The sequence below is a fragment of the Lissotriton vulgaris genome, chromosome 5 (assembly GCF_964263255.1).
Source record: "Lissotriton vulgaris chromosome 5, aLisVul1.2, whole genome shotgun sequence".
Classification (NCBI taxonomy): domain Eukaryota; kingdom Metazoa; phylum Chordata; class Amphibia; order Caudata; family Salamandridae; genus Lissotriton; species Lissotriton vulgaris.
In genome coordinates this window covers 874,467,847-874,486,936 of record NC_141693.1, presented here as the reverse complement: position 1 = coordinate 874,486,936, position 19,090 = coordinate 874,467,847, and the positions used below count along the sequence as shown (strand labels likewise).

The following is a 19,090-nucleotide window of genomic DNA, read 5'->3' as shown; positions in this document are numbered from 1 at the left end:
GGGACTCGGCCAACCAGGGACAGGCTCATGCCCCCCTTCCACTGGAGGGTGGCATAAAAGGGGGTGTACCCACCCCAGGGAAGGGACCCATCGGTCCCTGCCTTTTACCTACCTGTAACACCCCTAAATCCAGTATTTAGGGGCAACCCTGAACCTTGCTGCCTCAGACAAGAATCTGCAACAAGAAAGACCGAACAGCCATCCTGCAGCTAACAATCGGATGACGCCCACTGACTTGGTCCCAGCTCTACCGGCTTGTCTCCCCCTCGAACCTGCTCCTGCGAAATCCCGGTCCCGGTGTGTCCTTCAGCCAGCAACCTCGAACACTGGAGGACTTGCCTGCCTTCAAGGACAAAAACTCTGTCTCCCGTGAACACCGGATTTGGATTTGTTCATCGGCAACCTCTGGCCCAGGTCGGACACGGTGGATCCGCCCCACTCTGCACCCGCAGACCACTGTCAGAGCTTGAGTGGGTAAACACCACAAGGAGGTCACCCTGGCTATCCTGATCCGAGATCCAGTGACCCCTGACTTGCCTCCAGTCACCGCCTGCAGCCTAAATCCAGAAGGCCCCCCTAACCCCGACCAGGAAGTGGTAAGATCCGACCCCAAAAGGCACCCCGGCACCCGACTCCCCACAGCCTTGTGTGCCCAAACTGACAGTGCCTAACCAACCCTCAACTTCCCAACTTACCTCTTGAAGTGGTGGCCGTACCCAGAAGACCTTCATTCCCCAAGCCTGCAGTGCTTTGCAAACCGGAGTTTCTCCATTGAAACCAACAGGCCGCCCGATGTCGAAACTGCACCCGGTCACCCTAGTGCTGCTGAGGGTGCACCTTTAGTGCTACTTTGTTTCCCCATTTGCATTGAGCTAAAGTCCAGGAACTTTGCTACCACAACCGAGTGGCCTGCTAGCCAGCAGCCACCAACCTGAGGCCCTCTATCGCCTATTGGATAACATAGGGCCTCCACATTCTGCACTGGCCGCTCTAGAGCCACTGTGGGTGTAACGAGAGCATCAGTGACCCTGGGGAACCATTGTTCTAACCCCAGAAGCTCCACTCCAAAGACAGATTATTTACCTTGTTAATGTTAACTTCATTTCTATCCATAGAAACCTATTTGACTGGTTTTCTCTGAAAAATGTTGTGTGTGGAGTTGATTTGTATGGAAACCTGAAAAATAACAATTCTGCAAAATATGTTTTACTTACCTTTTCTCTAGGAAATGTCCCAGTGTGATATCTAGGCATATCATACTGAGTAGAAAAAGTAATCTTAAAAGTAACTTATCTGTAATTCTTATTGCAAACTCGATACAAAGTATATGTGCAGCATTTCTCAGTATTGCATTACCAGTAATTCAAACTGCAACCATTTCAAAGTACAACTGCATTTCAAACTGTATATTTATTAACTTAGAAACAGCTGCAATTTATTAACTTACCTGTTCCAGGCTTGCTTGGTTCCAGGACATTAAAGAACTAAAAGAATATTTTTTATACAAAACCATTTGGTCTGAAGTTCAGTCTGAGTGTGTGAAAACATTTGCTGATTGAGTGGGTACAACAAATGCTTAACACTGTCCTCTGATACTGCCTTACTGCTCGACCACTCTACGACATATAGAGTGAGGTGCTATCTAACATTACCTCTGCCTACCTTTGGGGTTCCACTGGACTCTGTGCATACTATACCTCACTTTGGTATAGTGTATACAGAGTCCGCTTCCTACACACACACACCTAGCTGGAGCCTTAGATCACGTCATAAAGCCTTATTGTGTGTCCCGTGCATTCGTCTGACTCGCAGCAGAGGAAAGGCTTTTTCCTACCTTTCTTCTTACTAATGGAACATTCGTTCTCTTTGTTTGCACTTGTAAAAACGACTGTAAATTCAAAACATTACTTAAAGCTCTCATCTATTCTAAACTTTTTTACCCTTCACTGATACTTGTTTCCGTTACAGCGCCGAGATACTCCTGGGTAAGTTGTGCACTATATTAAATAGTTATGCCCACATCTCACAGGAAGTGGTCATATAGGTGTTGTAGTGACCCCAGGTGTCAGTAGCCCATTAGCTACTACCCTACACTCCCCTAATTCACCTAAATCTAATATTTAGGTGTGCCCCTGGTACCAGTAATTCAGGTCCTGTCAACCTGATAGACTTGTGAAGAGTTGCAAGAACAGAAGACCAGTAACTGACTTGGCGCCAGCCTGTCTGCGGTCTTCGACAATTGCACCAAAGACTACTTGCTCTGCAGATGCTGTGCCTCCAAAACCTTGGGAGAACTGCCAGAACTTCACCCATGAACCTGGAACTCCTGTTGGTCTGCGGAGCTGCTTCCCTGCATCCTGCAGGCTCCCAAAGAGACCGGAGTGGAGTCCGGACCACAAAAACCGAACACCGGAAAGCATCACTGTGCCTGTGCTGCCTACCCCGAGCTGTAGTGAGTCAACAGTGCCAGCGTGATCCCATGCCCCCTAAAGACAAAGCCCACCTTGAACTTGCGCACTCTGCACTCACTGTCACAGCCCGATGCCTCTGTTCGCAGGCCCCCTTGTTTGCGAGTGCTCCTGGTGACAAACACGATGCCACCAAGTACCTCTGAATCCATCGCCCCAGGCCTGTGGAGAAGACCAAAAGTGTCCCCGAGCATAAAGAGACCTGAGCCTACCTGTTGGTTCAGCCTGTCTTCTCTCAGTCCAAACCTCCAGCCTCTTTTCAACTGGACCGATCCCCATTGACTAACATTGGGCCCTCAATGCTGTATTGAATTACTGCACCCTGCTGCCCTACTGCCGCTAGAAGTGACCTGCTGGGGCTGCCTTGTACCTCATCTGACCTCCCCTTAAGTCCTGAGTATTAGTCTTGTAAGTCTCCATCAAGAACTTGATTGCAGTATTTTTTTTCCTTCATAGCATATCCCTTCCACCTATAAAAATTGCAGGGAAGCTGTATTTACAATGCGGGTGGAACCACTGGTATTCCTTTACCACTTGTATCTCTTTAAGGGGGGCGGGGGGGGGGGGGGGGGGGATTGGGGGCAGTTAAGGTTTGGGGACAGTTTTCGGGCTTAGGGTGGCGGGGTGGTTGGGTAGTTTTTAGGATTAGGGGCAGGATTTATGGTTCAGGCCGGGGGGGGGGATAGGGTGTAGCCTTACCACGCGTATGCTTTTACGGGAGGATTAGGGCAGTTATAGTTGGGGACCAGTTTTCGGGTTCAGGGTGGGTGGGTTGGGTAGTTTTTAAGACTAGGGGCAGGATTTATTGCTGAGGGTGGGGGGCTAGGGTCTAGACTTTTCCACGCATAGGCCTTTACCAATCATGCCTTTACAACAAAATGTGCTGTAAAGGCAAGCGTGGTGAAGACAGTCGTAGTAAAGACCACCTTGTTACGGCAGCGTTAAGGCATGCAATTTAATTGTATGTGTGGTTTCGTCATACAACCAAAATTGCACTGCCACTTTAAAAACTTGAAAGTATTTTTACTTCGAAACATACTTACCTGATCGTATAGACTCTGGTGTATATGTATGTGTATATGTATGTATGTACTTATTTTTATAAATTGGTGTGGATCTCCTCCTTGAGTCGTGTACCATTTTTTGGCTGTTTATTTGCAGATGCCTAACGCTCCTCTGATAAGCCTAATGCTTCTCGACCACATGACCGTTTCAAGAGTACATTGGTATTTCTCGAGCAAGCCCCTGTCCCCTCATAAGGGAATACCTGGACTCTTTGCACAGTATACCTCTTTTTGGTACACCATTTAAAGAGCCAGCTTCCTACAGGAGGGTTGTGGTGACACCCTTTTACCTCTGCCTTGTTTTTCTGCCAAAGGTCTTGGAGACGTGTCTCACCTCTTGAGGCTTATGTCTCACTTACTCTTATTGAAGGGAAGACGACAGCCATATTACTATACACTCCATCATGGACCTATGAAGAAGTCCCTCTCAGACTTTGCTATGCGCACTAGGGCATGACACAGCTGCACAGTCCTCCTTTTGCTACACGGTGCAGGAGATGGAGGACCGAGGCAGCTGATGGCTACTACAGGGAAACATGGAGCTGTGGTCTCCTGCCAGTGCAAATGCATCTTGTGGACTTACCCCACAATCTAATCAATTCTATTTTAAATTTAAAAGGCAACACAAAACTTTAGGGTCCCGAACATGGAGCTAGCCTCCACCTGGGCATGCTAACAAAGAACATTTTGTAAGTGTTTCTCATTTGGTCTGTATTTTTATTCGAATCCAATATCTGCTTAATTCGTGTTCTGAGCTGCACTCTTCCTTCCTTGTACCTCTTCCCCACTTGGCTATCCTTTCTCTGCTTAACTTAACATTTGTGCTAACTGTTTTCTCTGGTGATTTCTTCTCACAGACCAGGTGGTAGTGAAATCAGTTGTGGAAATGTTTGAGAAGCAGATCACTCCAGATCCAATGCCAGCCTCTCTTTCAGAACCGCAGGCCTCAGCTAGCCTATCCAGTGCCATCCGCCTGCGAACGGTAATGTTCACGCCCCATGTCTGCCTGTGGTTTGTACTTGACAGGGGTACCAAATATGCAGCACCTAATTCCTCAACTACATGCTTTAGTTGGTACCAGTCGAAAGTATTAAAATCAGGAATTGATAGGTCCGTGATGTTGATAAGGGAAGGGGGGCAGCTGGGAGATGTAGTCCATCAATTGGACTGCGGCTCTAAAGCCAATTGCATCCTGTAGGACGCTTGTTCTTAATGTATTCCTTTGTCCGTGCTGTAGATGAAAGTCAAGATGTACTGGGAGATCTACTAGAGCTCAGGTTTCTGGAAGATACATTTCAAGATGCCTCTATGTATGCAGAGGTACAAAGTGGGACAAAGTAGTGAAAAAGCACCAAGTATTTTAAGATTTAGATTTGTTAGCATCTTGGAGAAAGGGAGGTGGGACAGAATTTTAGTTCAAGCCTTGTTTTTAGTTCCCAATGTATTTGTACAACTGTATAGTGGTTCAGATGGCAGGCCTACTTTATGATCGTATTGATAGAGGTGGATTCAGTTTGATCCCTTTTCCATACTTGTTTTATTTGCAGGAGCGGCAGGCAGAGGTAGCACTGCTTTGTGGATCATTTGATCCCACGAATAATCCGTGGGTAAAGGCGATGAGCTCAAGACAGAATAGTACGCTAGAAATGGTGAGGAAATACATTGACACTTGTGTGGGTTAGTCACATAGGGATCTGCTTGTTTGCTTCTTTCATAGAACATGCACCATTGGACACTAACAAAAAAAACAGAACACTAATCGGCTGTGCAAAGGCCAAAGCATTAGTCCTTTGGGTTTGGCGGGGCATAGCTGTTAGGAAGCACTCATTGAAATCAGTTGGCTTTGGTATGGAGTTTAACTTGCACAAATACCCTTGAGATGGAATAGGCACAGACCCAATTAGTACCATTGCATTTTCTTGTGCTGCTTCTTTCCATGGTTTTACTGCTTTAGAGCTGCTCCTAAAGAGTGGTTATAATGTTCATCTATGCCATAATATATGGATTTAAAGGGCTTGCCTGCCCCCATAGAGGCCGTTGTGTTTCATTGACCTTGGCACATGGCACTGGTCATGAGGGGTAGACTCAGGTTTTTTCAGTGGCTTGGCATAGTTTTTGAACCAAGAACTTTGTTGCACTAACCTGCAGGAGCCGTCTAGTGCTGAGGACTCGCAAGACCACGACCAGGCAGGCGAAGGGACATCAACAAATGATTCATTTCTGCAAAGTGCGGAGGACTCCACAGTAAGTGTTGCTTCCTCATATGGCCTCAGTTCACTTGGCCCTCTTCACTCAATAACCATCCTACTACTCCACCAAACTGTCTGATGTGTAACATGCCAGTATTTTACTAATGTGTTCCTTTCTGCTTGTATTCTGCTGCCTTTTTTCTCTAATTAGTGTTTGTTGTGACGTATTGCACTTGCCATTTTTCCATTGTGTAAAATAAAACCTTTATCTCCAGATCCCAGACAAAATGTGATTCTAGGTTTCTTCTTTCGTTTTACTCTGAATCTCCTTACTCACTGGTAGCTTATTTCACCTCTACTAAACTCCAGGGGTGGCTATATGTTACTGTGACATTTTGGATGCACGTTTGCTTTAACGGCATAGATTCTTTGTCTGATTAGTGCTTAAAGTGAGGCACGGATGTTTGTTTATATCTAAAATCTTATGAGATTGTTTCATTGACATTGGCACATGGCACTGGTCATGAGGGGTAGACTCAGGTTTTTTTCAGTGGCTTGGCATAGTTTTTGAACCGAGAACTTTGTTGCACTAACCTGCAGGTGCCGTCTAGTGCTGAGGGCCTGCAAGACCACGACCAGGCAGGCGAAGGGACAACAGATGATTCATTTCTGCAAAGTACGGAGGACTCCACGGTAGGTGTTGCTCCCTCTTATGGCCTCAGTTTACTTGGCCCTCTTCACTAAATAATCATCCTACTACTCCACCAAACTGTCTGATGTGTAACATGCCGGTATTTTACTAATGTGTTCCTTTCTGCTTGTATTCTGCTGCCTTTTTCCCTAATTAGTGTTTGTTGTGGCGTATTGAACTTGCCATTTTTCCATTGTGTAAATAAAACCTTTCTCTCCAGGATCCCAAACCAAATTTGATTCTAGGTTTCTATTTTCTTTTAGCTCCGAATCTCCGTACTCACTGGTAGCTTATTTCACCTCTACTAAACTCTAGGGGTGGGTATTGAAGTAATGGCCTGCAAAGCAAATATTACTAGTATGTTACTGTGATATTTTTGATGCCCGTTTGCTTTAACTGCATAGATTCTTTGTCTGATTAGAGCTTAAATTGAGGCACTGATGTTTGTTTATATCTCAAATCTTAGGCGATTGCTTTATTTGTCTCGGCCTCTCTGACCTCCTGTTGCTTGTACCAATCCTTTGCCTCACACTGTTCTCCTTTCTGCCTCTCTTTCTAGGCATCTCACTTGGATTCTTCCACACCGGATCGACTCCGTAACGTGTCCGAGGAGCGCTTCATCTCCTCCCTGGCAATCCGCTTGAAGGGTTATTCTTCAGAGTGATTCAGGTGTGTGCATCTCAAGTATTTAGAGTATGAACGAGTGAATAGTGCTGTCTGAGGCCCTAGCATTCGGATTTCAGAATAGTGTTACGGCAGGATTTTTGATCTCTTATCAGATCACTATAGATCTAGATCCCACTCAGGTTGACGGAACCTTTATTACCTGTTATAGAGTAAGAAACAATCCACTACTAGGTTAATCAGTTCAAGACTTTACACAACTCTGAAGAACCACTTACTACGAATAAGTTTTAAAGTTTTATTATAAAGCCAAAGATAACTGGAGATACAAACATCTCAATATAAGGTTCAAAAGATACACTGGCATCAATACAAACATGAATTCTCTAAATGCTCTTAGGCGACAAAAGAATATCACCAAGACTAATTCAAAGATCAGCAAGTTTGCAAGAATAGACACAAGTTGTAAATTGAGCGTCATTTACAAAAGGAAGAAAAATCCAGATTAGACTGTCCCTACACTAGACTAAGTGACATCCCTACTTAGCAGGATCTTAACCTAAAAAGGTGTCAGCCGTGGTGAATTCCAAAGAAGATCACTCACTTTCCCTTAGTCTTTGTTGTAAATCTGTGCATCGCAGTTATGCCCTCTCTGCCTACGCATCCGCTCTCTTAGGTTCCTCAGGCCATCTGCTTTAACTCCACCCAAGGGTGCTGTCCCTAATACAAAATCACAATTACAGTTGAAACGCCCCTCAGAGACGCCCCTCACGTACACCCCTCACGTGGTGTCGGTTCTGGCTTTTTCCATGCTGATACTCCTCTGGGCTCCTTGTTAGCATTGACCTTGCTTCTCAGGCTCTTCTCCAGCAAGACGGTACCCCCCAGGAAATTCCTGAACCCTCCTCCAGTCCTGTGCCTGTCTCCCAGAACAGAGCTCTATTCATCACTCTCTTGATTGGAACCCCCTCGCACCTGCAAACAGACACCCATGAAGTGGGCCCCAAATTCCGGCCTCCAGCTTATCTCACAAGTCGTAAACCTTCGAGCATAGTCCACAATTTATGCTTAACACGACCTGATTTTAACTAGCACATGCAGATCAAAAGAAACAACCTTATCTCTCCAGGCCTACTAGAATTACATGAAGCAGGCCTGTGCACTCTATGAACCTTTATTTCTCAGCCTAAACAGTATTCTAACTTATTACACACAACTGGTTATAGGAAACACTTCCATAAAACATATTTTTTCAGTCTATGATCAATAATACTTTGAATTATAACTACAGTAATCCATATCATGTGAAATTGTAAAGGCACGTTTTCTTTCTCAGTGAACTGCCATGAGGCCTACACATTTCTACGTTTGGCAGCATTACATTCTTCTCTGCAACAGCCACATAACATGGAATTTAATATCATTCTAACATCTCTAAACATTACTACATTAGCTTTTCACACTGATATATGCACTCTGTATTAATTAAACACTCTTATATGTATGCACTCTATAAATTCGACACTCTTATATGTTCCTTTAACTAGACTGGTGCAACGTGCTTGTAAATATGGTGCACTTCTACATTTTACTTGATTTGCGCTCTCTCAGTTCCCCCCTTTGATGACCTTTAGAGGTCATCACCATCACAACACCATCCCTGAGGGAATTAACTAAATCAATCAGAACTCGTTGCAATGCTCCCTCGCTTCATCATCTCTAGAGCCCTCAGACTCCTGTACTGGTTATCCTGCATCGCAGCTAACCTCTGCTCCTGCTCTCTCATGGATCTTTGCAACCTATTTGACCTATACCATCGATACAGCCTCACCAACCCCCACAATGTGATTACGCAGATCACTATTATGATGATAGGTTTCAGTATGTACCAAATGAAACTCTTCCCTAGATTGGCAAACCAACCTCCAACTTTACCCATTCCATGACCCACTTTTTCCCACACATTTACCTTTGTCAGATCCTCAATCTCATGATGAATTTCAGTGATGTTCTGTATATATTTCTCAAGAGGTTTTGAATTGTCTGGAATGTAAGTGCAACATTCCTGGACCTTCAAAGCCTTACAGACTCCACCCTCTTTGGCTAACAGAACGTCTAAAGCAAGTCGGTTCTGGAGAACCATTGCCCTTATCGATTGCATCTCTCCCTCTACCAGCATTAATGATCTAGCAGTACTGGCAGATAATCTATCTACAACTGTTGCCAATCTCCTAATCTTGACATCATTCAGTATTAACCCCAAAAGAGGGAACATGGCACCAAATACGTCTCCAACTACCTCATCATTGCTTACATCCCTTCTCCCTCTGGCTTGAGTTCTTCCCTCTATGATTTCTAGATCCTTAGCATGATATATTTTGGGGAAGACAATTGCTAAATAACATGATCCGTACCAATTATCCGGTAGTTTCACGTATGCATTTCTTCCACAGACAAAATATACGTTCGGGATCACCTGCATTCCTTTCAAGATATCCTTTGTATAGTATTCTATTTGGAAAGCATGTTCACAACTTACTTCTCCCACAAACACATTCTCATAGTAGGTTTTACCCCTGTATATACATAGTTTCCCTCTTTGCACCCGATCTAAAGCTATTGGACCATTACTACCCTTCCTCTTGTGTGACTTTTCCTCCTCGGTCCAATCTGTTTTCCATTGGCCCGAAGCCTTTAGGATCTTCTGCCTCCTATATCGATCATCCACCTGCCCTATAAACTTTTTCTCAATTTCTGACACTTTACAGGTCAAATTATTTCTTCGGGCATATGAAGTACCTAGCGTTCTCCAAGGAATGAAAAATTTCCTTAATCGATCTTCACTCTTATAATAGTCCCACTTGTTCATATGCTTGTAGGCCGGGACCTCTAGTTAAACAGCATCAAAGTTTGAAAAATAATACTCAAAGCTATCGCGTTCATAAAATATACTAAGCAACAAACTATATGTGATTCCATAAGTCAATGGAAGATGATGATACCTAATACCTTCGTCTACAGAGGCTGGCAATTGCATGCAGACATAGCAGTCCTTTGCATCCATAGCATCAATGTATTCATAGAGTAATTTAGCATATGCATTTGATTTGAAATTTCCTTGTGATTCATCTACGTGCAACCTACGAGCTTCTGCTGCTAGCAAAGCTTTATCTTTCTCTGTATTGTCCCCCTTTTTACCAGCAGTATTAGGTTTCAATGTTACTACAACCTTTGCTTCTTTTGTTGCCTTCTCTTCATTTTCATGTCCCACTATATATGATACAGTAACTACTAGAACTATAAGAAAAATTACTCCCACTAAAAGTGTGCCTACTATGCATTTTGCTTTGCGGTTCGGGTTGCCGGCCTCCATGAACTCAAGACAGTGTAGTTCTAATTTTCTGCCACAACACAAAGTCTCTTTCCTTTGCTCCTTCAACAGTTTTCTTTGCTTATTCGGTCTTTTCGAACCACACCTGGAAGCTGACAATCCCTCTTGCAAGATCAGTCTTTTGAATTATAGCAACAGACAACCCTAGCCCTTCTCCGTCCACTAAATGGAAGAGTCCCTAAATTTCTTCTTCTTCCACTTGGCGCTAGGTTATCTTCTCAATCCGTTTATTTACAAAGTCTTTAGCAGTCTGTAATCAGGCGTGTTCCAGCGGCTCTAATCAAGTATTCTAATATTTCTAAGCGAACAATGATCTCCTTGAGTGCTGGTATCGTTGGACCAAAAGTTAGAAATTCTACTCTGTTTAAAACCAGTTCTCTTATTCTGCTCAGATAAGGAGGATTGGGGACAGTGAGTGTCAGCAACCCTTCGATCTCAAGTCCAGGTACCAACAACACCACTTCCAATGTTATGATTGGGTCAGTACTGGTCACTGTCACTTCCCTCACCCTCCCGGATCTCCGTGCACTAGACATCTGCTGCTAGGTAGGTCCACTCAGGAGTGGCGTATCTTCTGCAGGGCACTCGCACCCTCCTTGATCTTCTTGGACCCTCCTGTTCTCGATTCTGTGCACCTTCGTCCAGATCTGTCTTCAAATATAGGAGCAAGGGTTCTCCCTGGAGTTGTCTTCAAGCTCAGCCTCTTCTTCCTTTCAGGCCAACTAGCTTCTCCACGCCTTGTTCTCCTATTTCTTGTCCTCACACTCGATTCTTGATCACTTGTGACTCGATCAGTGTCTGAGCCGTATTCACAGCAACTTTCTCCTTCTGTGGCAACATCAGTTTCACTGTCGTCCTGTCTTTCTTCCGCTTGATCTGAAGCACTTCCAGCTTCCTCCGACACCCCCACAGCTTGGCTGATCCCCTCTAGTGGTTCGTCGTCCACAGCTGGATTTTCATCTGTGAGAGGAGCTGTTTCTTCCAGGGGTGCTGGAACTCTTCGAGTGTGGGAGGCGTGAATCCAATTTGGCAGCCCTCCACACTTTACAGCAGTATTCGTTGTCAGAATTATCTGGTATGGCCCCTTCCAGCGCACGTCTAGGCAGTTCTTCCGGACGTGCTTCTTCACCAGCACCCAATCACCAGGGCACAGGTCGTGACATAGGTCTCTGGAAGATGGAATTTCAGCAGCCTGCACCTGAAGAGACACAGAATGAATGATATCAGAAAGTCCCTTGCAATAATCCAGGATCAGATCATCTGTGATATTCAACAAAGCGGCAGTTGGGACAGATGGAAGTCTCATTGCCCTCCCCATTAAAACCTCGTGTGGGGAGAGGCCTGTTCTCCTGTCTGGTGTGCTACGCATACTCATGAGTACCAATGGCAGGGCATCAGGCCAGCTTAAGGACGTCATGAACACACTTTGGCCATTCAGGATTTTATGGTTCCGTTTATCTGCTCCACGATCCCCGAAGCCTCTGGTCGATAGCTACAGTGCAACTTCTGGTCAATATTTAATGCAGAGCAAAGCATCTTCACAACTTCACTGTTGAAATGTGTCCCTCTATCTGATTCCAAAGAGGTCGGCACCCCGAAGCGTGGTATTAACTCTCTAAGCAACAATTTTGCTACTGTGAGTGTAACACATCTGCGTGTAGGGTATGCCTCGACCCATCTGGAAAATATGCAAACAACCACCAGAACATCCCTGAGGCGGTTGCATTTTGGCATTTCAATAAAGTCTAATTGCATTCGGTTGAAAGGCCCACCAGACCTCCCAGTGTGACTCAATGTAACTGGTGTCCTTTTCCCCACGTTCAATTGCTGACATGTTACACACCTCTGACACACTGCTTCTGCGGCTACTCTAAACTTGGGATTATACCAAGTCTGCCTAAATACCCGCAGCATGGCATCTCTTCCTAAATGTACTGGACCATGTATCTGTCTTGCCATTGGACTCACTAATTCATTTGGTAATACTGCCCTTCCATCTGCTGAAATCCACATCCATTTCACTTTTTACACAACCTGCAGTCTCCCATGTCTTTTTCTCAAAATCTGATGAGTTCTCTTGCATGCCTTTTAAATCATCCCAAGTATCAACTGTTTCTAGCATCATGTTTAACTCTGTCTTTTCCTGTGTCCCACCCACTTCCACTTCCGTGAAAAAGTATCCTTGCTCTGCACAGTAACGAGCAACCTCGTCTGCCTAACGATTTCCTTGGGACACAAAATCTGTACCTTTGGTATGTGATACGCATTTAACAACGGCAATTGCTGCCGGACCTTGTAACGCTTCTAACAATAGTCGCACAAACTCCCCATTTCGGATAGGCGAACCTGAGGATGGTCATGTAACCTCTCTGAGACCACAATTGCCCAAAGTTTTGAACTACACCGAAACCATATTGGCTATCCGTGTAAATGGTGACTCGAATTTTTCTACCTGCTAAACAGGCACGTGTCAATGCAATGATTTCAGCTACCTGAGCGGAGTGTACTCCTTCCAGGCAAGCAGCTTCTACAACTCCAGTAATGGTGCAAACAGCATAAGCTGCTCTCAACTGACCAGTATTGTCCCTTACACATGAGCCATCAACAAAGAAAATTTCATCAGGGTCGGTCAACGGCTCATCCACAATATCTGGTCTTGGCTTGGTGCATAGTTCAGTCACATCAAGGCAATTGTGATCTTCACATTCCTCGTCTTCTATATCATTAGGGAGTGGCATCAAAGTGGCAGGATTCAAAACAGAGCACCTCTTAAGGGTCAGGTTCTCCGCAGCAAGAATAACTTGCTCGTAGCGCGTGAGCCTATTATTGGTAAAGTGCTGTGTCTTGGTCCTGGTCATTAACAGTTCTACAGAATGAGGTACATACACCACTAATCGGTGTCCCATCGCAATACTTTCACACCTTTCAATGCTGACACCCGTTGCAGCAACGGATTTGAGACATCCGGGCAACGCTGCGGCTACAGGGTCTAAGGTAGCCGAAAAATATGCAACTGGTCTACGGGCATTTCCATGAATTTGTGCTAGGACTGACAAAGCACAACCTTCCCTTTTGCAGCAGTAAAGTAAAAAGGGTTTTTCGTAATCAGGCATTCCCAAAGCTGGAGCACGACACAAGTCCTCTCTCAGCTGTAGGAACGACATCAAACAATCCTTGTCCCATGGTACCGGATCACTCACCTCCTTGTGCATCAGTTTTTGTAAGGGTTTGGCTTTCAGGGAAAAGTTAGCTATCCACTGTCGGCAATAACCAACCATTCCCAGGAACATCCTGACCTCTCTTTGTGTCGTAGGCGAATTCATCTTCATGATCGCCTCTATCCTGTCTGGTGACACCTTCCGCTTTCCTTTTTCAATTCGGTGACCCAAGTACTGTACTTCTGTCAGACAGTACTGTAATTTGCTCGGAGACACCTTATGCCCATTTTCAGCTAAATTGTTCAGCAAGGTGATTGTGTCTATCTTACAAGCTTCTTCTGTTTCTGACGCAACAATTAGGTTGTCTATGTACTGAACTAGAACCAAGTTCTGTGGTAGTACTAGACTTTCAAGATTTTTCTTCAGCAGCTGGTTGAAAATCGATGGGCTTTCTGTATACCCCTGTGGGATACGACACCATGTTAAGAAGCGATTTTCCAGCTTAAATGCAAAAAGAAACTGGCTCTCCTCATCTAATGGAATTGAAAAGAAAGCCTGGCAAAGATCTATCACTGTGAACCACTCAGTTTGGAATGGTATATGAAACAATATCACTGATGGATTCGGTACCACTGGACAACATGAAACAACTATGCTATTAATCTTTTGGAGATCTTGTACTACTCTAAATTTCCCGCTAGGTTTCAGCAAACCCATAATCGGGGAGTTGCATGGACTACCCACGATTTCCTTCAGTATTCCCTGCTTAATCATGGAGTCGATCACGGGTTTTATTCCTGCAATCGTCTCCGGGGTCAATTTGTATTGAGGCGTTCTTGAATATTCAACATTTGGTTTTATCATGATTTTCACTGGTTCTACTCCTTTAATCAATCCTATCTCTTCTCCAGTGAAATCCCATACTTCAGATGACACAGTATCTCTTAAGTCCCAGGGGAGCTCTTCCACCGTCAGGGTAGGATACAGTTCTACACATACTTTTGAATTGGCAACCTTAAAGGTGGCATCATCGTCGTTAGTCTGTACCTCTACTCCCTGAGGCGTGCAGTATATGGTGCAATTTAGTTTGCACAATAAGTCTCTTCCTAACAGACACACAGGGCTAGAATAACATACTACAAACTGATGTTAATCGCTGTAGTTTCCTATCCTCACTAGCACTGGTTCTGTCAATGGATTAGTCATTCTCCTATTTGCGACTCCTACCACTTGAATTGTTTCCCCCGACATTGGCAGATCCGGAACCACGGCTGATCTCAAAGTTGATCGAGTAGCTCCGGTATCTACTAAGAATGTCGTAGGACACCCCGCCACCTCAGCCTCAACAAACGGTCCTCTTTGGTCCACTTCTAGAACTGCCCTGAGGGTACAGTCCTCTTAACTACTCACACGCCGTCCAGTCAGTGGATCAACGTAGTAACACTCTTCTCCTCCTACTAAAAGAGGCATTTGTCTATAGATCTTGCCCCCTGTCGTAATCTTTGGTGGTTGCGGGAACTGGGCTCGAGGAGCCGAAGTCCCCCCTTTGGCAACCTTACCCTTAGGTACTGTCACCCCTTGTACTGGAACGGTCTGAACTTCTTCCTCCTCTACTTCCAGTTCTCCGTTTTCAGGGTTATAGGGACACTCTCGTTTCCAATGTCCCACCTGGTGACACTGGTGACACTTTGTCGTCCTTTTCAAGGTAGCAAAGTCTACTCTAGGTCTCGGATTTTCCTCGTTGTCCCTATTCTGATTATTTGATCTCCTTTCCATCGTCCCTGTTCCCTGTTCCTGTTGTCCACCCTTTCCAGCCGACTGCATCTGAACCATCATCAACTTCTCCTTAAGTTTCTTTGCTTTGGAATCTATTTCATCACTGCAATACCTTGCGTATCTCAAAATTTCATCCAATGGTTTGTTTTGCCAGCAAATTAAGTGTTGCTGAATCATCAAACAAATATCAGGTCTCAACCCCAAAACGAACTTCGATACAAACTGTCCTATGTCTTTGGGATCCATTACATCTAATCCACTGTATTGTTTGAACGTTTTCAGCAATCGCTCGTAAAATTCATGGACTGTCTCCTTGGGTTCCTGTCTAGATCGGTCTATTTTCACCCAATCTATATCTTGCGGTGGCACCTTATCTTTCAGCCATGTCATCACCTTTTCATATTTTATCATTACTCTTTCTGACGGACCATTAGTACGAGCATCTCTTTTTGGTTCTTCTGTGGGCCATTCAACACTAACTTTGCATGCTGTCCACAAGTCTCCTGGGACCACAATATCAAATAAGGTGTTCAAATCAATCCACAGTACTTTCGAGATCTTCACAAACCTCTCTACCTGTTTATACCACTCTACAGGATTCTCTCTTAACTTCGGAAATGAATTGGTAAACGCAGCCAAATCTCCCCTACTCCAGGGCACATGTACATAACTCCCATTCAATATTTCTCGCAAAGGGAATGCTTCCATCCGCAGTGGCCCTCCCTCCGGGACATCACAATCGCGCTCCGCCTGGCAGTCCCTTTCTTGGACCACCTTTCTTCCCATTTATCCAGATCTCTCCATGCCCTTATTCCTGTGATCAGTTCCCTTATGTGTGTTTTTAATCCAATTGTCCTCCTCTCGTCCAGATCCTGATCTGAATAATGCAACCTATGGTTACCCTGTAATGCCTTTGTTCTCGACAAGTCTACCATATATTTGTCTGCCAGTTCAGACAATTTCTCGTGAATTGCTCTTGCCTTCCGAGTAACAACCTTTTGCTATAAACAGCACTTCATCTTGCTCGTACATGTCGATCCTTTCTAAAGGTAACGTACCATCTATTATCTCGTCCAGGTCAGATTTTAAACTGGTCACATCGAGCCTTTTTGCCTTTATCACAACTTTCAGTGTGGTGTCTCTAGAGGGCCCATTTACGTCTCTCCCATCACAGCTCTGAGTCCTACGTCTGGGCTCAGGCGTGTTATGGGTAGTCCTCCCATGCTCCCATCTCTCCAGGTCCCATGCAGTTCCATCCTCTCTTGGTGTATGGTGAAACACTGCTCGATTCCCCATAATCCCACATCTCCCATTCTGCCTGGTGTCTCTAGGTGCATGGTAAGACACTCCATTATTCCCCATGCTTTCGCAATTCCCCTGTTATCCATGATCGCTCGACGCATGGCAAGGCCCTTCACGGCTCCCCATGTTCCCGCTCCTGCCCATGATCGCTTGACGCATGGTGAGACACCTCGTGGCTCCCCATGTTCCTGCGATTCCAATGCTGTATGTTATCACCAGGTGCATGGTGGGTGCACTTAAAGCTATCCCTGTACTCTTGCGTCCTTCGGTCTCCCTCACTGTGAATGAGACGAGACACCCCTCCACACTCTGTACTTCTACCTTCTTGCTCCTGCCTACTTCCACCGTGGATATGACGGGTAGCTCCTCTACTCTCCTGACTCTTACCGTCCCACTCCTGACTGCTTTCGCTAGCCCCACAGTGAGACAATGTCCCATCGCCTCGACTTCCCCATTCAGCTTCCGCTCTTGACCTGTTACTCTGTGTTCCTGTGGCAGCATCCCATTCCCTCAAGTCAGCCCTCCACTCCTTAAAGGATTTCAGCCGTGGTCTTCTCAGATCCATTGGTCCTCTCTGACCCCCCTGATCTGTTATGGGATCCACTGCTGAATCCAATGGGGTGCTCCATTTTGTCGGTCCTGGCAATTGCCTCCAGGCATTTGTCATGTTGTTCCTTCTTTCCATTTCTGCTCTTTCTCTGTCTAACCGTACCTGTTCCTCCTCTCGCACTTTCTCTGGGTCATAAACTGACACTATAGGACCTATGGTAACGGGTACTTGAAGAGCATCTGGCAATCCATGAGACTCAACGCACTCCATTGCTGGCACCTTCTGCACCACAAACTTTCCGACTACCCTCTGTACTGGACTAAGTTGTGGTGTTTCCTCACCTCTGGTAGGTACCCGATCTGTTATAGGGAGTGATCTATTCTCCTCCATGCCAACCCTATCTTCCCTTGGGAGCTCGATACCTTCCATCTCCCTATTGTACGGAGGCGGTCTATCTATCAACAACCTATTTATTAGGCTATCCTCTGTCTCGCTCTCGTCATCCTCCCCTGGGGTTCTCTTTTCTCCTGTAACCTCTATCACTGGGTACAACTTATCCACTTCAATAGTCTGTACCCTCCATTTCTTGGTTTCCGCATCCCATTTGGCATCTTGTACTGCTCTTACCGATCGTCTCACCCTTTCTTGACGTCTGTTCTGATTCCTGTCGTGCGCCGCCCTAATCCACGCATTAAGGGCCTCGAATGGTGGTGGTCTAGGCAAAGGTCTCGATGAAGACATAACTGCTTTTAGCTGGTGCAACACTTCTAATCTGAACGTTCCGTATTTCGGAAAAGTCAGTTCCTCGTTCCCTTCTGTAATCTTACTCCAAGTGCTAAGCCACAGTATAGTATGCAACCCAACATTCGTAGCCATATAATGAGCCCTCTGGCGGGGCCTCTTCCCCGTAATACGATTCTCTCCTTTTTCTCTTAAAGATCGCGCTCAAGCATTTAAAACACTTCATGTTCAAAATCTACAATTTTTTCCCTATTTCCCTGCGTTCGTTTACTTCCTGATGACAATCCACCAATCCCAGCGCGGTTCTCGCTAACCGGCCTATCCCAGCGCGGCTTCACACCAACTGACCTATCACAGCGCGGTTCGCGTCAACCGGCCTATCCCAGTGCGGCTCTCTCTGGCGTCACTCGTCTCCCCTTCGCAGCAGTTCCCCTCCTCTCTCAGCTCGTCTCCCGGTCATGCGTGCGTCCCATTCATACCCTGAAAAATTATTACTTCCGACCAAGCGATCACTTTTCTTGACTGTACGCCCACAGTCTAACTGTAATTGTCACCTTAACTGACGAAATGTCTTTCCGTGAACGTCCAGACAATCGCCTTGACTGATAGGTTACTTACACACAGTAACTTCCGACCTGCGTCCGTTACCCATACACTCACTCTTGCGTTCCCCCCATCACTGTCCTGCGGGCAATCAATGGTACCTCATGACCCCCTTTACAATGGTCGACAATTACTCTGGATGTCCGATACACCCGAACCACTTAAGCTCTTCTCTGAACTTAAGATTTTCACCAGGTTGCGCGCGCTCACAACCCTCCCCCAATCACACTACAGTCATTCAACTCCGCATGACATTACAATACAAATACAACACAAAACACCGCAATCTGACAACGCATGACCCTTATTATACTCACTCTCGTCCGACTCTGCTGCTTTTCTCTCGCACCGTCAGCACTTTCTTCGGCATGCGATTCTTCTGCTGCTCATCTTTCGATCTCTAGGGGCCTCGGGGTAATCTTAACTTAGTCTAGATCACCTTCCTCTAGAAGGTAACCATCCTACACTGCTACCAACTGTTACGGCGGGATTTTTGATCTCTTATCAGATCACTATAGATCTAGATCCCACTC

The 19,090-nt window shown here is 45.5% G+C and overlaps 1 protein-coding gene across 1 annotated transcript in view; it reads left to right on the top strand.

Moving 5' to 3' along the window:
• Positions 1–19,090, top strand: part of LOC147711729 (uncharacterized) — a 179,254-nt gene that overhangs the window by 155,166 nt on the left and 4,998 nt on the right. The window contains exons 6-10 of the mRNA XM_086920228.1: positions 4,390–4,514; positions 5,080–5,181; positions 5,681–5,776; positions 6,322–6,414; positions 6,972–7,081. Of these exons, the coding sequence (XP_086776354.1) occupies positions 4,390–4,514; positions 5,080–5,181; positions 5,681–5,776; positions 6,322–6,414; positions 6,972–7,076 (521 nt within the window). The 3' untranslated portion in view covers positions 7,077–7,081. The remainder of the gene's footprint in view (positions 1–4,389; positions 4,515–5,079; positions 5,182–5,680; positions 5,777–6,321; positions 6,415–6,971; positions 7,082–19,090) is intronic.